Here is a 26,829-nt window from a genome sequence, read left to right as displayed (position 1 = left end):
TGAGTTAATTAACTTTTGTTGTTGGCTTAAAGACATTGAGGGCACAACTCTAAGCAGTTCAGGTTCTCCTTTATTTTTCTATTTTTTGTGTGTGTGTGTGGTGACTCTATGGGTTGTTTTTGTGATTTCTACAATTACCCTCTTCTTTTTAAGTTCTTTTGCACTTTTATGTTTTCTGTTCATTCAGCAGTAAGTATAAAATAAATCCTTTGCTACCCTTATCTTCTCTTCCAGACTGTAGGTTTTCTTTAGATAAACTACTTTATTTTTCTGTGTTCTTTTTTCACATGCTCCAGACTGCTGTTTCACAACATAGATATTATCACATGTTACTGTGAAGATTTTTGGAGGTGGTTTTTTTTAATTTTTATTTTCTTATTTTTTACTTCCTCACATTCATGAGCTATTTCTTGAAAACTCTGTTAAATCTGCTTGTTTATTAAGTGCTTTAGCTTGCTTTACAGTGTTATCTTAAGCTGATTTTGAATGCTGTATTTCATTTCTGAAGTGCTTCACGAAGTAGGATTGTGCTTGCCAAAATTTGAATATTTAAATGCATTTAGTTTTACTGTAGTTCCTGTTTTGTATTGAGTTTGCTCAGTGTGATGAATTTTATTGAAGATTTCATGAATTCTGATTACTGGACAATTTATTCTGTAAAACTCGATAATGGCGAAGTCTGGGTTTGAGTTTGAAAATGAATAGTCATATTAGTGTTCACACAGTACACGCTGAAGATGAAACCTATCTGAGAAGGATGATATTTCAGCTATTTGGTCACTTAAGTGGTTGGCTCTTCTCTGTTTTTCTTTTCCTTTTTGATGCTGTACCCAATGACAGAATAAGTATTTAATTGCCTCAGGACTTAAGACATGCAGTAGCATTGAGTTGTTTTACAGATAGTTCTTTTCTACTGAGCAGTTTACAGATTTTTTTTGTTCTAAATTTGGGTATAATCATCTAGACTGTGTTAATTCAGTTATGTCAGTCTTGAGTTTTCAGTTAAATTGATTCAGTAGTTACTAGTTAACTTTATTAATCATGACTGATAATCTGTCTAATGGACTATTGCCATTCCACCATTCAAGCTTCGCTGCTGAGTATAGGTGTGTGTTTAGCTTTCTTCTGGAACAAAATCCAGTGTGTTTGCCATCAACAGGGATACTTTGCACTTCAGAAATCCTTCTTCAGAAGCTTTTAATTTAATGTAGTTTTATATCTCTCTAGAAGATTTCATTATATTATCCAAAGGTTACCATATAAACTATGTTTGTTTTAATCTTTTGCATAAAGGATGGTAATGATCCTAACAAATGAGCTACTTAGCTAAAAGTTATTTGGCAAAAAAAAGACCAGACCGAGTTATTGAAGCATACTGCTTATTTATCTTCCCAGCATGTAAGCAGGACGACAAAACATTGAAGAACTGGTGCATTCCTTTTTGAATTTCTCCATGGTTCTTGGGGTTTTTTGGTCATTGCAGTCAATAAGTGACTCTGAAATCATGAATAAGATTTTGAGTATAATGAAAACAGGATAATTAAACTCAGCTATTTCCAGTATACTTGTAAGTATCACCAAAATGATAAATTAGAGATGTATGGTTGTCAAGCAATAATTTTCAATTTTTAGAAGGAAGTAAAATATATACTAAGTGGTGTTTTATTCCAATTTAAGAAGTTCTTACTAGATAAGAATTGAGGCTTATGATGAATCTTATTATTAGAATTTTATTATTAGATTCTAGAAATTGTTACAAGTAAAGCCTTTTTTATGCTCTCATGTTTTTTGTTTGTCAGTTAACTAAAAAAAAAAAACATTGTTTACTTGACTGCTTTTTGTGCTGAACCATGTTGTATAACTTCCTTTTTTCTTCAAAAGGACTGTAAAGAAGGATGAAGCATGTGTTTAAAGATTTTCCTGCACTGTTAGAGCAGTGTAAGTTTGTGTGACACAGAAGGGAAAGTTTTCTGTAGGAAAAATGCCATACTTTAACCTTGTGCACCAGTTTTTTTTTTTGTCTGAAATGCCTAATACATGACACTTCATGTATGTTACTTCATATAGGAGTTGTTTTTCTTCTGCTTCTCATCATCTTTACTTTTCTGATAATACTAGATTTTTATATCAGCCAGGTTTGAAGTATCTTCTCTTTTTTTTTTTTCTTATTGCAAACAGTTTGGAATTTTATTTGTCTATCCATTGCTAATTATTTGTCTTTGTCCCCTTAAGTTTCTGGACACATAAGAATAATTGCATATGTATTGTTTTCTCCATTCATGCTTACAGCAACTTCTTTCCTTTTGAATTTCTTCCTTCAAAGCTTATCCTGTCCCATTTTCTTTAGAATGTATCTCACCTGTCATTTAGAATGAATGAATAAATGCATGAACTCATCCTAATATAAGTTTAGTTATCTTATTTCCATCTCGATTACAACTTTAATGGTTAATCTTTCTATTCCACTGTTGGTGATGAGATCATTGGATTTCTTCTTTCTCTGTTGTGCAGTTGTTTTTTCTAAATCTTTTTTTTTTTTTTGTTTGTAGTTTTCTTCTCACATTTGCTCATTAGATAGTGAAGATTCCTTATTTTAACTTTGTGAAATTCTTAATTGTGTGAAAGGTTGCTCTCTGAAAACTGCATTGCGCAAAAAAACTGGTCCTGTTGGTATACAAAAATTTCCATCACTTCTTCCAAAGTCCAAAGCCTACTAGCCTTGAATGTACTTATTAGTCTTGTTGTTTCATCTTTTTACCAAATCTCTGACATCTTCCCTTCCACTTTTTTATATCTTATAGTTCCATGAAATAGTTTCTTATAATTCCACGAAATACAGTTATCTTCCAGAATCTGAAAAGTTTCTTTTATTTACCTTCAGGTAATTATATTTTCCCCCTATCCTAGTTATGCTATAGTCATCTTGAGTTTCAGCTTCCTTTTTATGTAAGTGGTGCTGTCTGGATGCCATGACGTCATGTGAACACAAAATGTGTTTGATTACAGGTAAAACAGAAATGAGCATGTGTAGCTGTTGTAATTGTGTGGGTAATTGTATTTCCTGGTATAGGTCTCAGAGTATTTTGTTGCTTACAAGGAGCAGCAGGGGCTATTCTAATGTGGCTTCAGTTCCACTCATTTGGAGTATGGTTTTCAGCTTTTTTAGCTTGGAGAATGCTCCAGGGAGACCTTATTGAGCCCTTCCAGTACATGAAGGGAGCTTTATAAGCAGCAAGAGGAGTGACCAAAGTCTAATATTAAATAGATAAGAGAAATGTCTTTAAAGAGAGTGAATTTACATGGTAGATGTTTGACAGAAATTTTTTACTCGGAGGATGGTGACGTACTGGATCAGGTTGCCTGGAGGAGCTGCGAATGCTCCATCCCTGGGAGGTGTTCAAGGCCAGCATGGAGGAGGCCTGGTGCAGCTTGAGCTGGTGGTTGGCAACCTTACACGTGGCAGGGCAGTTGGAGCTCAATGATATGTAAAGTCTCTTCCAACCTAAGCCATTCTTTGTTTCTATAGATTTCCTTGCACTCCAGACAGTAACAATGTTCTGGCATAAGCCCATTTTTGTCTCATCTAGAGACTTTTCTAATCTCTTATTTAGGTCTTCTAAAGCTTCCATTTGGATATCAATTGAAGATGCCAATAACTTTAGAAAAAATACTTGACTCAGATATTCTCTTGAGGGAAATTCGAAAGGAGAAACAATACCATGGGTAATCTTTCATATAAAGAACAGGAAAGGATTTGGACCATGCAGATGCTATTAAACTTCACAGGAAAAGTGAAGCTTCACCTGAGGTGAGCACTGAGTCAGCCATGGGGGCACAGGTGAAGGTGATATACCTGTGTGATTGGAAGGGGTGGAGCCTGGCTCCACCTCTCCCAGACCCCATTTAAAGGCTGGCCACCACCAGGGAGGATCTCTTCTTGGAGATCCCTCCCACGTGGAGTCCCCTGCGAGCCTTGACATCCTGAAGGTGAGCCATCTTCTCTTTTGTATTATTTGTATCCTATCTATATAGAACTAATCAAAATATACTAATCAAAATATCTGCATATAATATACTAATCAAAATATCTGTACTATTTATTTATGAAGTACCATCCTTGGGAGTTATTTACCCCACAGAAGCCCAAGTTAAATGCAATTCTAAGTCACTGTTAACAGTTGTGTAGGACTTCTTGGAAATAAGAACAAAAAAGGTAATGAAGATCACAACTCAAATACAGCATAATTAAGAATGTGTAATAGAATAACTATTAATTTCAGGCAAGCAAGGTTAAAGCCTTTTAAGAAATGGTGTTAGAAAGGAAATAATAGTTGCTCATTTAAGGGGCTGCTGGAGAGTTGAGAAATAAGCCATTGTTCATTGTAATTGTTTTTAATAAAGCTATAATAGGTATGTGTGAGTCAGCAGTTGTTAGATGGTTTTTGAATTCAAAGTATTCAAGCACTAAAGATTATCTTCTGTTATTGTTCATTTGTATTAATTAGATCTTAGTCTGAGGTGTTTATTTTTTCTTGAGATATTAAAATTACAAGGGTCATGAAGCAGCTGATAAGAGCTTCTCGTTGCTTCCTTGTCTGAAGTAAACTTTCTGAATTTTTTCCTAAGTTAAAGGAGGAATGCAAATGAAAGGCTTACATTGTATTGAAACTTTTAAATTTCAGGCAAGCACTGAAAAAAGAGAATGAAAATAACCCTCTCATTGCAGGATCTAATTGAGAAGTGATCTTATTTACAGAATCTTGACATAAAATGACTTTTTTAACCTTCTTAGTCTCTTAGATTGAATTTGCTTGTACTTTGGTTTCTTGGTTCTTCTAAGTACTACCACATGTGTCCAAGCAGTCTGCCCAGGATTGCTAATCTGCAGCATCAATGTCAGGGGCTTCCTCAACACCTGGGGTTGTTGTTGACTGATGAGAACAAGCTAGATTAGAGCAGCTCTTTTATATGCTGAGGATCCAGCAGTTGCCATGAGGTTGTCTTTATCTCACAATGTCCTTACTTCAGCTTCTGTAAACGTTAGGACAGGTTGTACATGCTTCCTGGGTTCTTTCCTGTCTGGAACTATATTTAAAATAAATACTTAGTTTGCTGGTGTGTTAGTAAGAAAAGGCTGTTCTTTAAATGCTACTCTATGTGGTCTCATCTGCTAGTCCTCTGCTGAGGTCTCATCTGTGCTGTACTCATATAGAAGTGTAGGTCCTCTGGTTGACATGAGCAAAAAGAATTCCTCTGCTGCTGGGAATAGTGTCTAGTTGATTTTTCTGCTACTGTGTCTTCTGCTTACAAGCATGCAGTTTTGTTTGTACCAAACTTACTACTTCTGTTGAAAAACTATACAATAGGAAAGATGAATATGAATATAATGATATATCTACACTAAACAAAGCTTTAATTGTCTATCCCATAAGCTGGAAATGGCACTGAGAAAAAGAAGTTGTTGAACTCTCTTTAGTCACTTCTATAAATCTGCTTAGCAAGGATTGTACACTCAAAAAGAACGAATTCACTGACTATTATCTTTCATTGTGGGCTAAATGTCATCTTTGGAAGAAAGATGGAATGTTAAATCTAAAGCTAAGCATTTTGAATACATTGACATGATTTACATTTCAAGCATTAAGTTTTTTGGGGAGAGAGAGTGTATGCAGTATTCTTTCTTTGTGTTGGAAGCCACTCAAATTACTTATTTTAATTTTTTTTAACTGTTGTTATTCTCATTTTGCAGCAAGTCTGTGTTCCCAGTGGTCAAACTAACTTTGAGCTTCATATTCAGGCACAGTGCTTCATTTTCTCAATTACAATAACTATCCGCTTTTATGTTGCCCTGTTGTGACTGACCCTTGAATAATTTTTTTTGCTGAGTTCCACTTTACTAATGAGCTTTCTGCAAGTTTGGGTTGCTTAATGACAGTGAAAGATATTTCAGGAACATCAGTGACTCAGGATAAACATGGCAATGATTGCAGAGTGCAGTTATGGATACAGTTGTGTTAAAGAACAATGGATTATGATGGATCAGAAGTTAGATGCAAATTGCGTCTGTCATCATAGCAGTCAATAAACATACAGGAAACTGGAACACAGAAGTAGGATTATGGCCTGTAAAATTGTGAACTTCCCTCTATTACCACCACTGAAGCTTCAGCTAGAATATTACATCTGTTTTGGATGTTTCTTGTACATTAGTTATGGATGTGCAGACAAAAGCAGGGACTTCAGAGATAGCTAATGACTACGGTTTAGAAACAAGGGATATGAAGAAGTATTGCTTGTAAGTTGTTAAAACCAAGGCAGGATCTTAACTCAAAATACGTGTAGGAAAACTGCAAGAAGAAAGGGAATAATATATCCTGAATACTGTTAGTTGTTGCAGTAGTACATAATAGGTTTATGTTTTTCCAGAAAGAGATGCAGGTTAGATGATGGGAAGATTTTTCTTATAGTGGGGATAATAAAACAATAGAATTAATTGACTAGGGAGATTAGGGAGTCTTTGTATAATCAGCCATCTCTTTGAGCAGGCAAGGCTAATTCACTATTCACTGGCAAAGCTGGTTGTCTCATAGGAAAGCAGAATGCTGCGAGTGATCTCTGAAGGTTGTTTTCTTGCTTGTTCTTTATGTACATTGACCAAAATGTCCACAGCATTGTTGTGGATAGAATCTAGCATTAAAGCATTGCAATTAGTGTGGCATCTTGTTTTTAAGGACACCTTTCTAATGAAAATTAACACTTGAATCTGTCAGCTGCCTGATGGAAAGAGACTTTGGTGTACTGATGGACAGTCATCAGCTGAATATGAGCCAATGTGTCCAGGTGGCCAAGAAGGCCAGTGGCATCCTGGCATGTATCAAGAATGGTGTGGAGAGCAGGACTAGGGAAGTAATACTGGCCCTTTACTCAGCACTGGTGAGGCCTCACCTTGAGTACTGTGTTCAGTTTTGGGCACCTTAGTACAGAAATGTCATTGAGGTGCTGTAGCAGGTCCAAAGAAGGGAAACAAGGCTTGTGAAGGGCTTGGAGAATGTGCCCTGTGAGGAGAAACTGAGGGAAATGGGGCTGTTTAGTCTGGGGAAAAGGAGGCTGAGAAGAGACCTTATTGCTCTCTTCCAGTATCTGAAAGGTGCTTACAGCAAGAGCAGGGTTGATCTCACTGGTGACAGGGCAAGGGGATATGGCCCTAAGATGCACCAGCGTAAGATTAGCTTGAATATCAGGAAACGTTTCTTTACAGAAAGGGTTAAGCACTGGAATAGGCTCCCCAGGGATGTGATTGAGTCACCATTCCTGAATGTGTTTAAAATGTGGTGGATGTGGTGCTCAGGGACATGTTTTAGCAGAGGGTTGTTAGAGTTTGGGTACTATGGTTGGGTTATGGTTGGACTCGATGATCTTTAATGTCTCTTCCAACCTGAGTGGTACTATGATTCTATATCACAAATTTCAGTTATAGCCTAGCTAATAGCACAATTATCTGATCTCTCCTTTTACTGAGCAAGCCATCTGAAACAGCACAAATGTGTGAGGTGGTTGGGTTTGTTTGTTTAGGAGGATAAATGCTAAGGAGTTGGTAACAAATGTTTACCAAATTCATCTGCGTTAAGGTAAATGTTAGATGAATTTGCTTTTTTCTTTTTTTTTTAGAGAAAACTAATCAATATATTTCTATTAATCATATTTTCATTAAATAAATTTTATTAAAATTAATTAATTGAATCTCTGCATTGTTTTGAATATGAAGTCCTTTGTGTCCTTGGTGGTCTTTCCTTCTTTTCTGCTGAAATCCTTCAGTCAGTAACAGCAACCAAAACTACCCGAGTTCAGTTCTCATTAGAAAAGCAACCTTCTGAACCAGCTTACATCCTGCTATTTTTAACAGTTGTGGGAATAATGAATTACAAGATCATGCTTTAAATCCTTATCTACACTAACCAACTAAACATCACCAGAGAATGCTTTTATATATTGAAACAGTAGTCTGTAGTGCTAATTTGCTAGAATAAACAACAATTCTAGGTATAGATAGGTATCCTTTTGGACTGTGCAGAATCCCCTTACAATTCCAGGACAATTTGAATTAGCATGAACCAGAGTATGATAACTGAAGATTCAGAATAAGACAGAAGCAGATTGGCTTATTAAGACAAGTCATTACGGGTACAAAATACAACTTCCTTTTTTCATTACAGACAAGACAGAGCAATACGTAACAGGGAAGTTGTTTACAAGAACATTGGTTCCAGCCATTCAAAACTTGAGTGCCTAGCAGACATTCCTGCATCGCTTGGGCTTGACATCTCAGGGCACTTTTAGAACTGCAGAGGAGTATAGCAGTGTTTGGTGCCATGTCAGCTGGTTTCAGATCTTTGCTCTCACCCTACCAAGTTGTTTTGGCACATAATTTATATAAATGACTACCAGAATACAGAGAACATAATTGTATCTCTGAAGAAGTTATATGTTTTTATGACAGGCTAAACTTTCCTTTTGCTCCAGCTGAAGAAGTTCTGTCCCATCTCAACTCTTCATCCACTTTTCCCCACATTCTTGCCAATGCAATAATGCTAGATCTTGAAGCTAGCTTATGTTAACAACTAGTTGCACAAGATACTGTTCCAAGTAGTAGTTCTGGTCTGGTTATGCAGCATAGTAGATGTGAACCCTTCAGTGCCTCTAATCTTCAGTGGCAGAAATTAATCCTGGACATATTAGATTTATTAATATGATTTTAAATCCATAAATACAACTATTTCAACCTCCCCTTTTTTTAACCTTTATAAACAATTTTGATGTAAAAAATTGCTACTAGTTGTTAGGATGCTTTTAGTGGACATTTGAGCTTGGGTGCAGGCAACTATATTAGCAGTCACACATGTATGAGGATAGTGTCTCAAGCAGCATGTGTGATAGTTACTACTTTTTTTCTGTTCTTAGAACTTGAGACTATTGAAAGTATTTTCACATATAGTGTGGGGATGAGAAAAATAAATAGTCTTTTACGTGATCACTTTTAGTTACTGAAAGATAAAATTGGTGAATTTTGATGTATTCTTTCAGAAATAATTAAAGTCTAGTCCTTATGAGTTACACTGATAGCTAACCTGAATAGAATTTGGCAAGCTATCCTCATGTGGCTTCACAGCTTGTTCATTGATAGATGTTTTTAATCATTTCACACCGAAAAAGATTTCACTAGAGTAAATTGAAGATTAGAGCGAGACCTGATGAAGGCTAGTTTGTCTTAAATAATGCAGCAAACACTTAAAATGATCAATTCCATGTTCAGCTGATGATTTCACCTGTATGTTCACATTGAGGATAACTCAGAATGTATTAACGTTTTCATTGCTGTGTAGAAAATATCTTAGCGTATCTGAAGAGGTGTTCCTAATACTTAATGCTTGGTCACAGCCATTACAGTTTGTTTAAAATCCAGTCTCTTACTGCTGCAAAATTAATTTCTGAGGTTAGACATTTTGATTTGACTATGAGATACAGATTGCAACTGAAATAAAAATATATGTATATCCTGAAAGAGTGATAGAAAAATTTTTTATACTTAAGATGAGCATTGCAGCACTAAATTTGGTGTGGATTCTACCATCTTTTTAACTCCCTGTATATTTCCATGCCATCAATAATCATGAAAGATAATCAAAAAGAGGTATTCCCAAAGCAGACTTTTGACAGTTGTTTCTTGAATGATGCTGCTTCAAGACTGCAATTATACAGGAAAAGACGTACTTTAGGAATTTGTTTTCACTCTCTTAGCCTTTAGTAACAGATTACACACTTTCAGCTCAACTTGGAACTGAACTCCAAGAATGGAGGTGTGTTGGGCTGTAGGAGAATTTGAGTTTGGGTTGGGTGCACATCACTATGCTTCTGCTTCTCAAAAAATGTCAACAATTTGTGAACCTAATTTTCTTTTTGTGAGTTGAACATCTTAAAAAGTATTTTGTTTTGATATGATCAATACGGTTTCTGACATACAGATGTGGAACAACCTCATGGTTTTTTTGGGCAGTATTCACTTACATTGATTAGTGTTTTCACATGACTGGCTAACAGGGCAACTGTGCTGAAAGAATCTTAGGTTTAGTCAGTATTTTACATCTCTGTAGCTTGAACTGAGTAGGCAGATATTCCATGCATTCCAGCTTCAGACTTCAGAGCCCAATGGAGCTGCATGTCCTTTGGGACTTGCTTTCTCTGTCACAATTTTGTAGAATTGGGGAGCTTTTTCCAAGATGTGCAAGCTGTCTGTCAACAGCATCCATGTATGTGACATTTTAGGCCAGATTTCTTTTTTTTCTACAGATTACCTGTATTTCCAAATACACTAAGTAACCATATAGATAAATCACATTTTAATTGCCTATTGACTACACTACAGAAGGTCTACAGCAGAATACTTTTTCCTTACCACTATTGTCACCATTATAGACACATATCTTCCTGTTTAGGATATTAACTTGGATGACTTGTTGAATTACTAGAGAAGATGATACTAAGTAAGAATGTGCTAGAGTTTTGAGCTTTTTTTCTCAAATAAGTCATGCCTGTCACATCAAAGACATCATAATCATCTGCTGTTGGGGTCTGTTATCACTGGATACTGCTTAAATAATTACAAATTCCACTTTGAAGTTGGAGTAAGTATGGGGGTTCAACCTTGTAGAAAATACCACGCCTGCTGTCATGATTTTCAGATATTTCCGTCTACGTTAAAATCATCTGTCCATATAGCATTAGGAAATATGAAGTACTTCTTTTAGGACTAATTGATCAATTTTTTCCATCTGCAGAGAGGTATATCCCTTTGACTTCTAGAATCTTTTCTCCATTTGATTTGATATTACATTATTCTAGCTGAAATTACTCAATTACTTCTGTACTTCTGTTATTAATTTTTTTCTTTTTTGGCTGAAATAGAGGTTTTATAGAGGACCTTTCCTATGTTAAACTCCCATGAGGAAACCTTTTCAGTCTGGTGATATCTGCTCCATATGCACCTTTTAATAAAAATAGTTTTCTGATGGCTGTTATGTCTGCTAAAAATAGAATTAATTTCAGAACTTCTTGGTCTTGAATGCTTCCTTTTGTAGGAAAATACCATTTTCCTACTTCAACTCCGAGAAGTAAAAGCTGTCTCTCCATTCCATTCTGATCAAGTTGTCAGTAAATCTGTGTCTCTGTATTTTCCATCCCACAAGCAAGCAGAAAAGCCTCTGTGTGTCCAGATTCAATAACAGTCAACAACAATAACAGAAAACCTGCACGTAATCTACTAGTTTGGGATTGCAGGTATTGTTAAGGCATTATTGGCTTCAACTTTGCCTTAAGAAAGGAGACTATGTCTATGAGGGGAAAAAAAGAAAGGATTTGTTGAATTGGTGGGAAAGCAGGGATAGCAAAAAATAAGGGAAGACTCTCATGGAAGTGCTTGACACTAATGTTTCTTAGATGCATTCAGAAACAAAGAGCAGGGAGACAAAACATGATTTCTGCCATAAAAGAAGGAAAAATCAAGGTATATATAGTGCCTGGTGGGGATAAAAGGTGTGTGAAGTACACTGGAAACTAGGGAGTTTTAGTTTATTGAATATATTCCATGTTCTTTGATTTAAAGTAGTAATAAGATTCACAATCTTGTTGGGATACAGAAAAAAAAATGCTTATAGTATCTCTAGGGTAAGAATTCAGGAACCTAAGTCATATAGTAAGAATGAAACTTCTGTTGAAAGTCCCTGACTAGTAAAGCGTAGAGGAAGTAAGTATTTTGCATATGATCTAAAGAAGCTACTGTTTTCCTGGGAGCGTTCTGCTTTATCTAATTTAAATGTATAAGGTCTAGGACTACAGGGGGGTATGAGTACTGGCATATAATAATGCATACTATATTAAGTGTTTCATAGCTGGGATTTTTCAGAACTGTTGTTTTTCTACATGTTTAGATTAAGCTTTTATTGAAATCAGCTTTTAAATATTTGCACTAGAAAATGTGATTTGCCTTGTTTTGGTACATCCTGAGTTATACAGGATTTGTGAACTACTTTTATTACTTTGCAACTACTGGGTCATAAACTTGGATTAGTTTTATAGGATTTGGTATATGAGTTGACAGATATGATATATGATGACACTTTATCATTTATTGCTTACACATACTAGTTATTGGGAAAGGATGGGGGCAGTTCACATTAACCACAAGATGGGATTTCAGTTGCTTACCCAAGTGTCTCTCATTCATTCGTTCATTTGCTATCAGTTATAGCAGATATATTGCTTCTTCAAGCCTGTCACACCAATAAATCATTTCAGATTGTATGCATTTGTACAGTGTAGCATGAATTTTAAAGGAAATCTCCTATTTTCTTTTCAATCAGATGAGCAACGTGAAGAGACTACGGCCACGGCTCAGTGCTATTCTTTTTAAGCTTCAGTTTGAGGAGCAGGTGAACAACATCAAACCTGACATCATGGCTGTCAGTGCTGCTTGTGAAGAGATAAAAAAGAGCAAAAGCTTCAGCAAGCTGCTGGAACTAGTACTGTTAATGGGAAACTACATGAATGCAGGTTCTCGGAATGCACAGACTTTTGGATACAATCTCAGCTCTCTCTGTAAAGTGAGTTTTGAAATGTCCATGTTGAGTATTGCATTCACTTTAGTTGTTCTTTTTTTACACTACCTATATATCTTATTTTGATGTTTTCCCTCCAGTTAATTCTTTGTATTTATTTTTTCTTCATAATTCTTAACATTAGATGATACAATACAGAGCTTATCTGTGCACTGGCTTGCATTTAAACTTTTAGAAGCTTTCATATTAAGGAAATAATAATAAAAAACAAAACTAACAAAGCCTATGGAAGGATCGTATCAGTGTGATCCTAGTAGCACTGTAGATTTACATGTCTGAACACTTTTGAAGCTGTCGGATTTTAACTTGTTATGACGTAGTTATCTTTTCTCTTTTTTATAACATTTTTCCTCATCTGTTACTGCTGTGCATGTCTGTCCACAACATGGCTTGTCTTTCATGTTACTGTTGCCATTGCTGAAACATACTGCCCATCCCTTCACTGTGCTAACACAGACTATTCCATCTCCATAAATATTCAGCAAGCATCAGTGAATGTTAGTATGTACCATTTTTTTCACATGGAGTTCAGTGATGCACCTTTGCTTTATATACACTTCTATGTCAGATGCCATTTTGTCAGACTATCCTACAGCCACTAGTTGTATGACAACAAAATGTAAGGGAAAACTGTTGGGAAGGTTTGACCTCTACTGCCATACCATCAGTGTCTGTTTCTGATGTTGTAGGCCAACATAATAACTTAGGAGGCATTACTTTTGGAGCATCCCTTATACGTTATCATTTTATATACGGACCAAGACAATTCCTCTTCACTTAGTGCATCCCAATTAAGCTAAAGTGTTGGAACTCACACTCTAGGTTCTCAATAGTCAATGTATTTTAGGACTTTTTCCCCTCCAACCTAATAGTGTAGCCTCCTGCAAAGCTAGATAAACTGTAAGCTTGAAAATTTAACTAACTTGCTTGTCTAATGCATTTAATACCAGAGCACTGTAGAATAAGCCAGGACCTAAAGTCAGTTTTTCCTATGTGGAGCAGTTCAAACTCTATCTTCATCTACTAGATCTTAAATTATTTATCCAAAGTCATTCTTTTCATATTTATTCTGCTTTGCAAAATGCTTGTCACAACTATCTTCATATTGTTATGGAGACTGAACAGTGTGTGTTAGCGCTGTGACAGTTTGTGCTGTGTTTCAGCAGTGGCAAGAGCGACATGAAAAAAAAAACACACATTCCAGACAACCATGCAGATTTTTAGAAGCATGGCATGCAGGCTCTTCTTCCTCGCAGGCAAAAATGGTAGTGATTATGTTGACAAATAATGTTTTGGAGCTGAAAATTTACCCTATCAAATAGTGTTACTGTGTTCTTTGTATCTGTTGTATTTTCAATGGACATAGGAGGCATTATTTTTGGAGCAACATTTGTAGTTAGCTGGTTAGGAACTGCATGTGATAGAATCGTGGAATAATTCAGATTGGAATGGATGTCAGTAGGCATCTAATCTTCTGCTCAGGAAAATACTGATCAATGCTAATAGAATTTTAGTGAATTAGATATAGAAAAAAGGTAATTTTCTCCTTATGCCTAGTGCAGGGTAGCTTTGACATTGTCATGTCATATGATTAGAAATGGTGATACTATTTCGCATCCTTCAGGACTTTTTTAATTATACATATGCATATATTATAGTACTCAATATATTTCATTTACTGAAGAAATCTACAGATAAAACCTAAAGTTCAAATGGCAAAGTTTTCATACATATTTGATTTGGCATCGCTGCGTGCTGATAGTCTGTAAATGCCAGAACATTCTGCTTAAAAACTTCTTTTTCTTATAAGCTCCTGTAATGGTGGTTTAAGATGGATGCGCTGGCTTAGTGGTGACCAACTTTGACAGTTTTTGATGGAAAGCAGAACAAAGTATATGGCTATCACTGACACAGTGCTGCTGGATATCCCAGAAGGAATGCAACATTAGTCAATGACTTGCTGTTTTGAAGGTTGACATTTTCAGAGAGAATCGTGGGGACTTTGCATGTTGTTAGGCTGGAGTTAGCATTACATGTAAGGAAATCATCCCATGGAATGAATATGTACATTATTTATTGTTAAATTTTGCTGATTTAGCTCTGAATTGTTTCTTTATCCTACATCAGATCATGGTTTCACAAACATTGATAAATTGCTTAAATAAATACGTTTTAAAAGAGAAACTTATACTATTTCTTAGGAATGAACACAAGTATTTCATAAAAAAATATTTGGTATAATTTTTCCAAGGGATTTTTATCAAGGATGGAAATAAGAGTTTATTGCTTCAGGTTCCTGTTTAACATCTTGTTCTTACCTGTTTTCATACTCACAATTAGTGATGTATATTAATTATCAAAATGTTCACAGACAATCTCAGTGTTTTAACACATTTTTTTCTGCCTAGCTGAAAGACACAAAGTCAGCAGATCAAAAGACAACACTGCTACATTTTCTTGTAGAAGTATGTGAAGAAAGCTATCAAGATGTCCTGAGTTTTGTTGAGGATTTTCAGCATTTGGATAGAGCTAGTAAAGGTTTGTATAACTAATTCTGAATGCATTGCAGTATTTTTCTTACGTGAGATAATAATTGTTTTATACCAATATTATTTTTATAATACACATTATTAGTCTAAATCATTAATCAGTAATTTTTGCACCTGCAAGTGTTCTTGAACATAGTATTCTGTCCTTGTTTTCCCTTTACACTTCTGAAACATTCTTTAGATTCAGTTTCCTAAACAGATTTCTTCTAAAAGTTCTCTTCTGTTAAAAGATCTTAAATCACTTTCATCTTTCAATCTGATCTTGTGCTTGGCAGCCATGCTCGCAGCTTTGGTGTCGAAACTAGATGATTTTTAATGTCCATTACAACCCAAGGCATTCTGTGATTCCATGATTACTGAGTGTCTTTTTGTTCTTCTTGTTCAGAAATACAGAAAGGCTATCATACCATGATTCCATCTTTTTTTTCTAAACATGGGTTTGAACAGTTTTGTCTTCCCTGCATGCATATTCCTCATGCAACAGTAGTCTTGAATGTCTGGAAAAATAAATTCCTCTTTTTACTGCTTCATAATGAAATGTAGAATGTGGTAAATGTCAATAAAAGCAGCAGCAGCATATTTTTTACTTTTAAGATCTTAATTAAGAGTTTCTTCTGCATATTAAGTCACAGCTTAAGTAATTTAAATTGATTAAACATGGAGTTTAAAATTGATGCCACCTCAGCACTGTCATACTCTTGCAAGAAGATTGGATGGGTTGTCTCAGTTAATCATTTTCTAGTTTATGTCACTTTGGAGAGTATCACTGTTTATCTGTATTGTGTTGTTCAGTATCACTCTTATGCCTCATTCAGTCTCCAAGAAACAGATGATAGCTTTGCAAAAACTGTTCCTGATAGAGAGATCTTGAGATAGTGGTCATCCACATTGTTGAGTTTGGTTTCTCTTATCACAGTTCTTATTTTCCAATTATGTTAGTCTATTATAACAACTTAGAAGTTCAGATACATTTAAATATCTGTCAGATGCTCATCTAACTTTTTGTACTGATAATGGAATTAATTTATTTTTAAAGTGTATTTAGTATTTTATGCCTTATTTTCACAGAACTGTCCTTTAACTGGAACTGATTCTTCAATAATCATACACTATTGGCTTTGTTGTCATTGAATTTAGTATATCAGCCAGAGCAAATAAAATATTCATGATACAACTGAAGTGTTCATGATATTTCAGTGTAGATGGTCATCTTATATAAGCTGTTGACTATCCTATGTAATGCTTATGAGAAGTAAAATACTGACCATTTAAAAATGCAGTTGGTAGAATTACTAGTTGGTCCCGTTTTCTATTCTTTATTACATATTCAGTATTGATTAGATGAGTTTTTGATCTCAGTGTGTTGTTGGGTGAAAATCACTGATCATGTTTTGAAGTTTATACACTGAATTTATTTCACTGAATTATATTGCATTTCGCTTATACTGTAAGAGAAAGACAAGAGCTTAGGATGCATTTGGCAAATTAGTGTATCAGTGTTTATATGTAGTGGTTTCATTATCTACAAATTCTGCTCTATCTTGAGGATTTCTTCTGCACTGGAATTTCAGAAAATTCAACAGATTCCAAAGACACAACTCATGTATTTTAAAATAGTTTTGTACTCTTGCAGAAGTATATTTTAATGAAGAATGGCTTAATGTGCACTAACTTTTGAACAGTGAATGTTTAAGGAAGTGTTTTATGTCCTTTTTTACTCAAGGTGAGATGACTTTGCATAAAGGGAAATTAAGTTAGTTTAACAGGAACCTTCCCCTCATGAACCTGTGTCGGCTGTGACCAATGCCCACATTGTCCTTCAGGTGTTTTTCAGTAACTCACAGCATAATTTTCTCCATAATTTTACCAGGCACTGAAGTGAGACTGACAGGCCTGTGATTACTAGGGTCTTCTTCCTTGCTCTTCTTGAAAATTAGAACAATGTTTGCCAGCTTCCAGTCAATTGGAATCTCTCCAGATTCCCAAGACCATTGAGAAATAATTGAGGGATGTCTTCCAATGACATCAGCCAACTCTCTTGAGTACTTTGAGATGAATCCCCTTTGATCCCACAGACTTATATGCATCCAGCTGGAGCAGAAAATCTCACACAAGGTCAGGATTGGCTTGGAATTGATCATTACTGCAGTTACAGTCCTCCAACTCAGGGCGCCTGCAGTGCCAGTACCCATCAAAGGTGAACAGTATCACTGTAGTCTTTTCATGTTGCCTGACCATGCTTCCAGTGGTCATATACTTTTTTCCACCTAAGCTGTAGAAGAAGATCCCTGTTCAGACAAGAGGCCTTCTGCCCTACCTGTTTGACTTGTGTCATTTTGGGATTGTTCATTCCTGTGCTCTTGAGAGGTGATACTTAAAAAATGACCAGCACTGATGGACCACAATGCTTTCCGAAGAAGTTTCCCAGGGGACCTTATTAACTAGTTCCCTGAGCAGTCTGAAATCTGGCCTCATATGCAGGCTTGGGCTTTGGATGTCAATTTTCCTTCTGCCACAAAAGATGTTAAATGTGACCACTTTATGGTCTCTGTGGCTACAACAGTCATCAGTTGCCATTTCACCCACGAGGCATTCTCTGTTCATGAACAAGATCTAGGTTACGGTACTTTATGAATACTCAAACTCTGTAAATTAATTATTCCTTTAGAAAAATATATTTTAATTTTTTTTAAATATATCTTTCCCAGGCAAGCATCAAAGGACAGGTTACCTGTACAATTATAATTTACTTCAGGGTATTTAACTTATTGTTTTTTTTCCCCATTACATACTAAAGTTTTAGTTTCTACTTTTGTAATACGAGAAGTAGGCTTAATTCCCTACTACAGTACATGAATTAAAGATACCTTTTTGCTTTGAAGTATAACAAATCCTGTTTTTTAAGTACTCTTAGATCAGCAGGAGCAACTTTCATTGTAGCTAATAAGCTTACTGATATGATAGTTTCTGAAGATTCATATAATTAAAGCTGCCTCTTCTTTTAACTGTAATGACTTTCCTGCTTTTCTATTAGTATTTGAGACAAGAAATATTTTTGTAATTTAGTGCACTTTACTAATTTCTTATTTTATGGTATTCTGAAGATGTATATTGTATTTATCCAGGCTGTTGTTTTACTTGCTTGACTCTAATTTACATAGGGGTATTCTTTTCACATCATAATAACAAAATAAAACTGCAGATTCTTTCCTCTACAGTTAACTTATGTTTTGTCATTTTTGAGACCTTTTTTTCAGATTTCTTTTTTTCCCCACTTAAATTAATTCATCATTTAAAAAAAAATGATTTTGATATATTTTGAAGAAAAAAGTCATATAGTTGTAAATTGCAAGTACTACTATTAGTTAACTTGCCAGATAAGAATTGTGTTTTGTGAAATGTTATTCAAATCTTCATAGAAGAAGGAAAACAAAAAACAAAACAAAAAACCTTGAGAAAGTGCTCACTAACACGTAAGCATTGAATTTGAATGAAGAGGAAGGATTTTTCTAATCAAACTTAAAATGATGTTACACTCCAGTATAAAGGAGAGAGACGAGTCATGGAGGTTATCCTGCTGACTATGCCAATAAAAATGTCACGTGCCAATATAAAGGAGGGAGACGAGGTTCTTAGATTGTGTATACCCGGTGTGAGACTAAGAAACAACGGTTCAAATGTTGGTCCGACCAGTTTATTACAAATCCTAGTTGGATATGGGGAAGGGAAGGTGAGTGATAGAAAAGGGGTAAAAAGCAAGGAGTCTTGGTAGAAAGCGAGAGATGTAATCACCACCGTGGATCCAGAGAGGTTTGTAGTAGGTCTGTTGATCTCAGGATCTGGTCTGCTCACTGTGGGGGATGGGAGAAAGCCGGGAAGCTTTGCAGCAAGCAGGCCAAGGGGTTTGTCCAACGAGTTTCTCCCCTCAGGGAATTCTCCGTCAAAGATGTTTTCTTTGGGAGTTCTTCTCCAAAGTTGTTAGTTTAGTGAAGGCCTTTTATCCCCCATTTCTCAGTTTTTTTTTCTGTTCTCTTTGTTAGTGTGACATACCTGGCCCAACAGATAAGCCAGCAGGGAGTGGTACCTTTGTTGCCATGCACAAGCATTGTCGTCTTTTGCAGTGATCAGCTTCTCCAAGCTGAACCCTGAAAAAGACATGCTTGGCCCTGCTTCTGCTTATCTTTACAATAATAAGCAGAGGCACTGTGGCATGGTGACACCCACCTAGATAACCTGCAGTTCTCACTTAGAGTCTTATCACCAGAAAGGTCTCAAGAAGCGAGCTTTGAGACAAAAAAAAAAAAAAAAGGAAAACAGTTCACATGGATAGTGAGGTGGGTTGAGAACTGACTGACTTGCCAAACTCAGAGCATGGTGATTGGTGGTGCAGAGTCTGGTTGGAGACCTGTGACTAGCAGTGTTCCCCAGAGGTTGGTGCTGGGTTCAGTCTTGTTCAAAATCTTCATCAATGGCCTTGATGAGGGGATAGTGTCCACCCTCAGTAAACATGCTGGTAATACAGAGCTGAGAGGAGTGGCTGACACACCAGATGGCTGTGCTGCTATTCAGTGAGAATGGAGAGCTGGTTTAACAAGAGCAAGTGTAGAGTTTTGCACGTGGGAAGGATTAACCACATACAGGTTGGGGGTTGGTGTCCTGGAGAGGAACTCTGAGGAGAGGGACCTGGGTGTCCTGGTGGATGACAGGTTTACCATGAGCCAGCAGTGTGTCCTGGTGGCCAAGAAGGACAATGGCATCCTGAGGTGCATTAAAAAAAAACTTATCCAGCAGGTCGAGGGAGGTGATTCTCCCCCTCTACTCTGCCCTGGTGAGGCCTCACCTGGAGTATTGTGTCCAGTTCTGGGCTCCCTGGTACAAAAAAGACAGGGATCTCCTGGAAAGAGTTCAGCGGAGGGCTACAAAGATGATAAAGGGCATGGAGCATTTCTCTTATGGGGAAAGGCTGAGTGACTTGAGCCTGATCAGCCTTGAGAAAAGAAGACTTAGAGGTAATCTTATTAATGCTTATAAATTTCATAAGTGTGGGAGTCAAAGGGACATGGCCAAGCTCTTTTCAGCAATCTGTGGGGACAGAACAAGTGGAAATAGCCATAAACTTGAGCATAGGAAGTTCCACCCCAGTATGTGAAGGAACTTCTTCACAGTACGGGTGATGTGTACCTGGAATGGGCTGCCCAGGGAGGTTGTGGATTCTCCTTCTCTAGAGATGATCAAGACCTGTCTGGATGCTTACGTGTTCAGCCTGCTGTAGGGAGCCTGCTTTGCAGGAGAATTGGACTCAATGGTCTCTAGAGGTCCCTTCCAACCCCTACAATTCTGTGATTCTGTAATCCACTGCTTGATCTATTTTTAATAGATATACATGTATTACGTGTAAATGTATTTCTTAATGTATACACTTGTGTGATAATGTTAAGTATCAAAATAATCACAGTTATTTTTGATATTAGAAGTGTATTTTAATAGAGTTTTTTCTGTAAATTCTTGTTTTTTAAGATATACCGTTACGCAGCTTGGTAGCAATCATGCAGCTAGTCCCTCTCTCACCATAAGTGAAAATGGGGATGGGGAATAGAATCTGGAGAGTAAAAGTGAGAAAACTCATGGATTGAGATACACAGTTTACGATGTAAAGCAAAACGTGGAATTTGTTCTCTACTTTCCATTCACAGGCAGTTGTTCAGCTATGTCTGGGAAAGCAGGCTCATCAAACCTAAGACTTAGGAAGATAAATGCTGTAACTCTGAATATCTCCCCTCGGGCTTTTCTCCACCCTAGCATTTGTTTCTAAACATAATTCCAGATAGTCTTGAAGTTTGAATTAGCTGCTGTGGCTCTGTGCCCTCTCAGCTTCTTGCCCACTCCTAGCCCACTGGTGGTGTAGTGTGAGAAGTGAGAGGAGCTTGATTATATGCCCTTCTCAGCAATAACTAAAGTATTAGTGTGCTACCAAACTATTTTCAAAGCACATCTATAACCTTACCAGCTGCTGTGAAAAAAAATTAACTTTATTTTCCAGTCAAAAAGTAGTACATATCTGAAATGATACTTATGGCAATGCTATTGGTAATGCTTCATATTCTCAGTTAGGCCACATCTGGAGTACCATGTTCACCTCTGCCCAGTAAGAGGAAGGCCTAGGCATACTATAAAGCATCAAGTGGGAGGTGGGACATAAATTTGCTGAAGGGCCTGGGACACCACTCCTGTGAGGAATGGATTCCCCCTGTGCTGGGGGATCACCCCTGTGCTGGGGACTGTGCAGCCTGGAGAAGTGGAGGCTTAGGTGTGGTCTCATCAGTGTCCATAGGTACCTGGAAAAAAAAAGGGACAGGCTATTTTCAGTGGTTCCCAGTGCCTGGACAAGAGGCAGCTAGCAAAGACTAGCACAGGAGGTCCCCTCTGAGCACCAATAAACACCTCTACATTGTCTGGGTGATGGAGCACAGGCACAGGTTGCCCAGAGATGTGGGATCTTGTAAGCTTCCTGGAGAAGTGGCTCCGGGAGTCCTTGGAGGCTGGACCAAAAGGACCCCCATCCACAACCATTCTGTGAATCACTGCTTTTGTCTGGCATTTGCTTTTTCTCTTTCCCTGATCACCTTTTCTGGCAAAAGGAGACCAAGTGTAGTTTAATCTGTATTCCATAAAAAGCAGAACATCACCACATCCAATATCTAAAAACATTGACAACATGAGAAAACAATATTAGTGTGTATGCTAACCACAATTCATTTTGTCAAAAAGAACTTTTTTTTTTTCTGTTACAGATTTTCTAAAAGTTCATGGCAAATTTCTTAGTAGTAATAGTCTTTCTGTTATGCATTGTTTGGGATTTTTTGCTTTGTCTTGTTTGAAGTAGAACATTCATAGGGTGCCTTTTCAGGTAGCCAGCACTGCTGTGTTTGCTTGTTGGATGACAGTGTTTTTAGCTAACATGTTAACCACCTTATCTTTTTGTTTGTTTGTTTTTGAGTATTCCCTTTTTTAAATGAAGGGTTTATTTTCCAAATTATTTAGTTGTGTATGGAATGTTTTCCTGCCATAAATGATAGTTTTCAAGAGTGTTGACTGTGCTAAGTGGAAGACTTGCTACCTTCCTGAGGCCCTTTTTATTTATTTATTTATTTATTCTGCTATCTGAATTTTATTTTTGGTGGATCTTCAGGAAGAGGGTGAAAAAAAATTTAAGCAGTAGTGAGATTTAGACAAATAGAATGTTATTTCTGTATATTACTGGGAAAAAGAAGGCATCTGCAGAAGACAAAAACATCAAATGATCTATGCAGAAATAATTTACAAGAGGAATGTTAAGGTGGCACAAAGGACAATGGAATAGAAAAGATGAATAAATAATGAATGTGTAGACTCTTGAAGATGAGAAAGCTTAATGAGTAGGGAAGTGTTGCAGGGGCGTTTATTCATACGTGTGTGTTTGTGTGTCTCTGTCTGTTTATCCAAAGATTGTGGTGATGGTTTAGAATGATAAATTTGGTCTGGTTTAAACTTTAAAACTTTACTAGACTGATATTCATTAACTTTTCATGCTAATGGTTCATTCTTAATCATTATAAGTCAGTATTAATGTATGTTCAAAGCAGTTAGTTATTAACAATCATATCCTAAATTAGTTGTGAATATATAATACCCTGCAGTCAGCACAGTAGCACTTCATAGTCTTGGTCCCATAGGGGCAAGGTGTTGAGGCTCAAGAGTTCTTCAGTCAGGGAAGCCACAACTGATGCAGGTGTCTTCTTTCTCTGTGTCTTCTTTCTCTCCTTCCTACTTTACCACGTGTACTCTGAAACATGGGGATATTATTTTCTTGTGCTGTGTCACGTTCCTTGGTCATTTTTTCTCCTTGGTTAGCAACTGCTTCTTTCTTTCACTTGCCAATCCAAAGATAAAGAATTCACTGATGGCCAATTATTCATCATTTGAGGGTGTCTGTTTTCAACTGGCCATTTTTTCGTATTCTGAGCTTGAACTGTACATTATAAATAGAGACATGGAGCTAAGCTTCATTTTGCACAGAGAGTTCTAAAAATAACAGACCAGGGCTCTTGTGGAGTTAGTATTGGGCTCTAAGGTGTGAGCTCAATTAGTAGTGATTGTGGTAACATTATTAATGGAAAGCTGGATACAAAAATTCTCATGCATTGTTTATAGTAATGCTATATTACTGTGCTTATGTGTGAATTCAAAATAGGAGAAAATTTATTAAATACTGCTTAGAGAGCTTTTGCTTTCATATTTGCAGCTGGAGGCTGCTTTGTCTACAGAAGAAAACGTCCTAGGGCTTGAGAGGCAATGGCATTGTTAGAGCTTTGGGGAAAAAAATTCAAGTGTAGCATATAGTACCTTATTAAAACAAGAAAATGCAAGAAACCCGGGAAAAGGCTACAGAAGACAAGAGAAAAGGTCATTTTGGGAACCATCAGACATACATATTGTATTTTCAGTCTTCTGTGACACGGAGTATATCCAACTGCATTTTACTGTTAATGGATATCTCAGACCTTTGCTAGTGTTTACAGAAACCTCCTAGCACTTTGTCTTTGCATTACACGCTATTTTTCTGTTAAGGCTCTAGACCATCTGACAGTGAAGGATTTCACTGTTTGTTTTTTTTTTTTCAGGCTGTATTTTGTCATTCAACAAGTATGTTGTGTGTTTAAGTATTGCATCAATAATACACGGTCAATTTTAGAGAATCATTCAGTAGACTTTGTCCTCTAGCCAGTATTCATGAAGACCAAATGGAAAAAAACAATAGTATAGTCTCAGAAGCTTTTTTGAGTAGTATAGCTTTCTACATGAGGCTAGAGATCAGAATGTCATTGTCACTTGCTCTCCTTCAGAATGTAGTGGCCAGAATAGCACAGAGAAAGCTAAATACCTGTAGGCAAGGCGAAGGTTCTCTTGGTACAGAGATGGCAGCCATCCAGGAGAACTGTCAGAGGTTGGGCAGCATGTATCTATTGCAAAAAGTAGCTGAAGTCTTACAGCAATATAAACGGGTGAGAACACAACTAGTAGTGTGCTACTTTTGAGAATTGTTTCTAGGATTTGAGATGAAAGAGGCATAGAAGAAATATTGCTTTATATTTAAGCAAGAATAATGATCTGGAAGTGAGGGAGAGGAGAGGGTCTCCACAGAAAATCAGAGTTCCTTGTACTTCTAAGTACCATTTTCCATTTCTGCATTCTGACGTAACCAGGATATGGAACTAAAAGTTCAGTAACTATAATTTGTACCAAGTTCTTCTGTGGCTACGATATTGCTGTGTGATTGCAGAACATTTAGGATACTGTGCAGAAAAGACTGATTTGGGGCAATTACACATCTTTTTATCTGACCTAAATGATGGGAAAGTTTTAAAGGAAGGAATAATCAAACATAGAGGTTAATGACAATGACACAAAATGAAAATGAATTTACTGGTAGGAGACTAATCTGCAGGCTGTGAATATTAATTTCTCTTTTTTTCTTTTTGACACTTGAAATCTATGTTGACTGTAGGAAGACATTTGATATAATATAAAATGAGAAATTGTACATTGGAATAAAAAGGAAAGGAAGTGTAAAATGCTGCCTAAATGGAATATGGTAACAAAATAAATTTGTGCTATTGAATCAACAAACATATCTGACAAAAACTTAGGCAGCATTGTCAGTGGAGAGCAGGATTAGATTGTCATCACTGAATAGTGCTGAGGATGTAGAGTAAAAGAAATGAAAATCGATAGTATGGAGTACAGGATCATGCATCTTGATACTGCAGTAAGAGCTCTAGCCAGGAAAGACTTTTTTTTCTTTATCTGAAGATAATTAGATAAGGTATTTCCAGTACTATTAATGCAAACTTTAAAAGGACTGGTGAACCATCACCTGAAATACTATGTAGGGAGATTTGAAAACAGATGCATCTGCAGGGGCTTCTGAAATAACCACGGTACTAAAAGACTTGAATTAACAGAAGAAACTTGAACAATAAAGTTGTTTTAACCCTGAATATTGAGAAAGGTTAAGTACTGTCAGTAAGGATATAAGGAGTCATTTTTAAACAAGGATAAGGAAACAGAGTGTATGAACTACCTAGTCTTCATGCATGTATACATTGTATTTCAACAGGCAACTTGGTTTTCTGGGCTCACTAGCATTGAAAACTGCATTCTTTCACTTGAATTCAGAATTATCATGTGAGCTGTTCACTTCAGTTTGACTTGGATTTACATCTAAATCTCCTCAGGGTTAGGTGTAAAAGTTTGTTGTTCTTTCTCCTCTTCTGTCATTCTGTTGCCCTCTAGACTTAAACCATATTTTCTAGAGGAGCTTGGGCAAATGTTGATAGGTATCTCAGGTGATCTTTAGAAAAGCAGCTTAGATTCATGGTTTTGATTTTTCATCTGTTTTCACTGAACTGGAAGTTGCTACAACAGTAACTCCAAAACAGTACCAATATATTGTGATCATGTTTCTGTTTGAGACTGTCTGCAGAAACAATCTTAAAGAAAAATTTATCTAGTATATGTGTATGGCTGAAATTTCATACTCGGGAACTAAGACCATTACAGAGAAGAAAAAATCCCAACCAACTTTAGAACAAGACAGACATATAAAGATACTTGATCAAATACATGACTGATCAAGGTCACAAAAAAAAGGAAGTAACTTTTTTTTTTTTAAAGGCTTTGCCGAAAGTAAGAATTTGAACATCTCAGTGCTTAGTCACTGAGTTTTCATGTGGTTTGCAAATCAGCTCTAGGCACTGATTTTTATCTGGCAAAAGGTATGTAGCTCATTCTCAGCTGCTACCTACATTTTGTTTTTTAAACTTGTGTACTTTCTTGCTCTGATCATTCAGACATTTTGTAAGTATTTTAATTTTATTTAGAACAAGACAAACTATGTTGTAAAGAGTGATACTGAGCTTAATAATTAATATTAAACACAAGGTATATATTATGCATTTCCTGGGAGCTTTCTAAATATATATTTAAGTGCACCTACCCTCAAATGCTTCTTAAGCCAGCAGAAGTATGACTTTATATTAAAATTGGTGTTGATTCTGAAACATATGAAGACTTGAAACACACCTGTAGTAAGAATTATCAACTTCTAATTTTAACTCTACTTCTCTTACAATGCAGTTTCTTAACTGTTAAAGCTAAATGACCTATCTGGTGTTGAGTAGAGTTTGCCAAATCACTCAATGAAAATCTGCCAAGCCTGACATACAATTGGAAAACTATGATTTTGAGTAAACAGAGGGTTTTAAAAACTATGGTTATAAACTGAATTGAGTTATAAATTATAATATGAACATTCATTTATATTCCCTTATCCTTTTAGAAACAGTGATTGTATAGAAATTACTTTTTTTTTTTTACTCTCCATTAACATTTTCACGGTTACCATTGATCATTTTATACTTCTGTTAACCTCTCTGTTATGAATGGAATTGTAGTTGCTATGCAACGTTTTAATCCAGTCATTTGCAGATTCTTGTCAGAATTTTATGAGAGAAAGATGTGTTCTCATATTTTCTATCATGTATCTCAATGCAGAAGGAAATCATAGATCCATT

General features: G+C 36.3%; 1 protein-coding gene across 1 annotated transcript in view; it reads left to right on the top strand.

Annotated features, from left to right (window-relative positions):
• Positions 1-26,829, top strand: part of DIAPH3 (diaphanous related formin 3) — a 217,649-nt gene that overhangs the window by 97,210 nt on the left and 93,610 nt on the right. Inside the window, exons 20-21 of the mRNA XM_065744007.1 lie at positions 12,414-12,653; positions 15,077-15,206. Of these exons, the coding sequence (XP_065600079.1) occupies positions 12,414-12,653; positions 15,077-15,206 (370 nt within the window). The remainder of the gene's footprint in view (positions 1-12,413; positions 12,654-15,076; positions 15,207-26,829) is intronic.

This window comes from Cyrtonyx montezumae, unplaced genomic scaffold, assembly GCF_038088225.1.
Source record: "Cyrtonyx montezumae isolate F1298 unplaced genomic scaffold, pur_monq_1.0 scaffold_3, whole genome shotgun sequence".
Lineage (NCBI taxonomy): Eukaryota > Metazoa > Chordata > Aves > Galliformes > Odontophoridae > Cyrtonyx > Cyrtonyx montezumae.
This window is presented reverse-complemented; position numbering and strand designations above follow the sequence as displayed.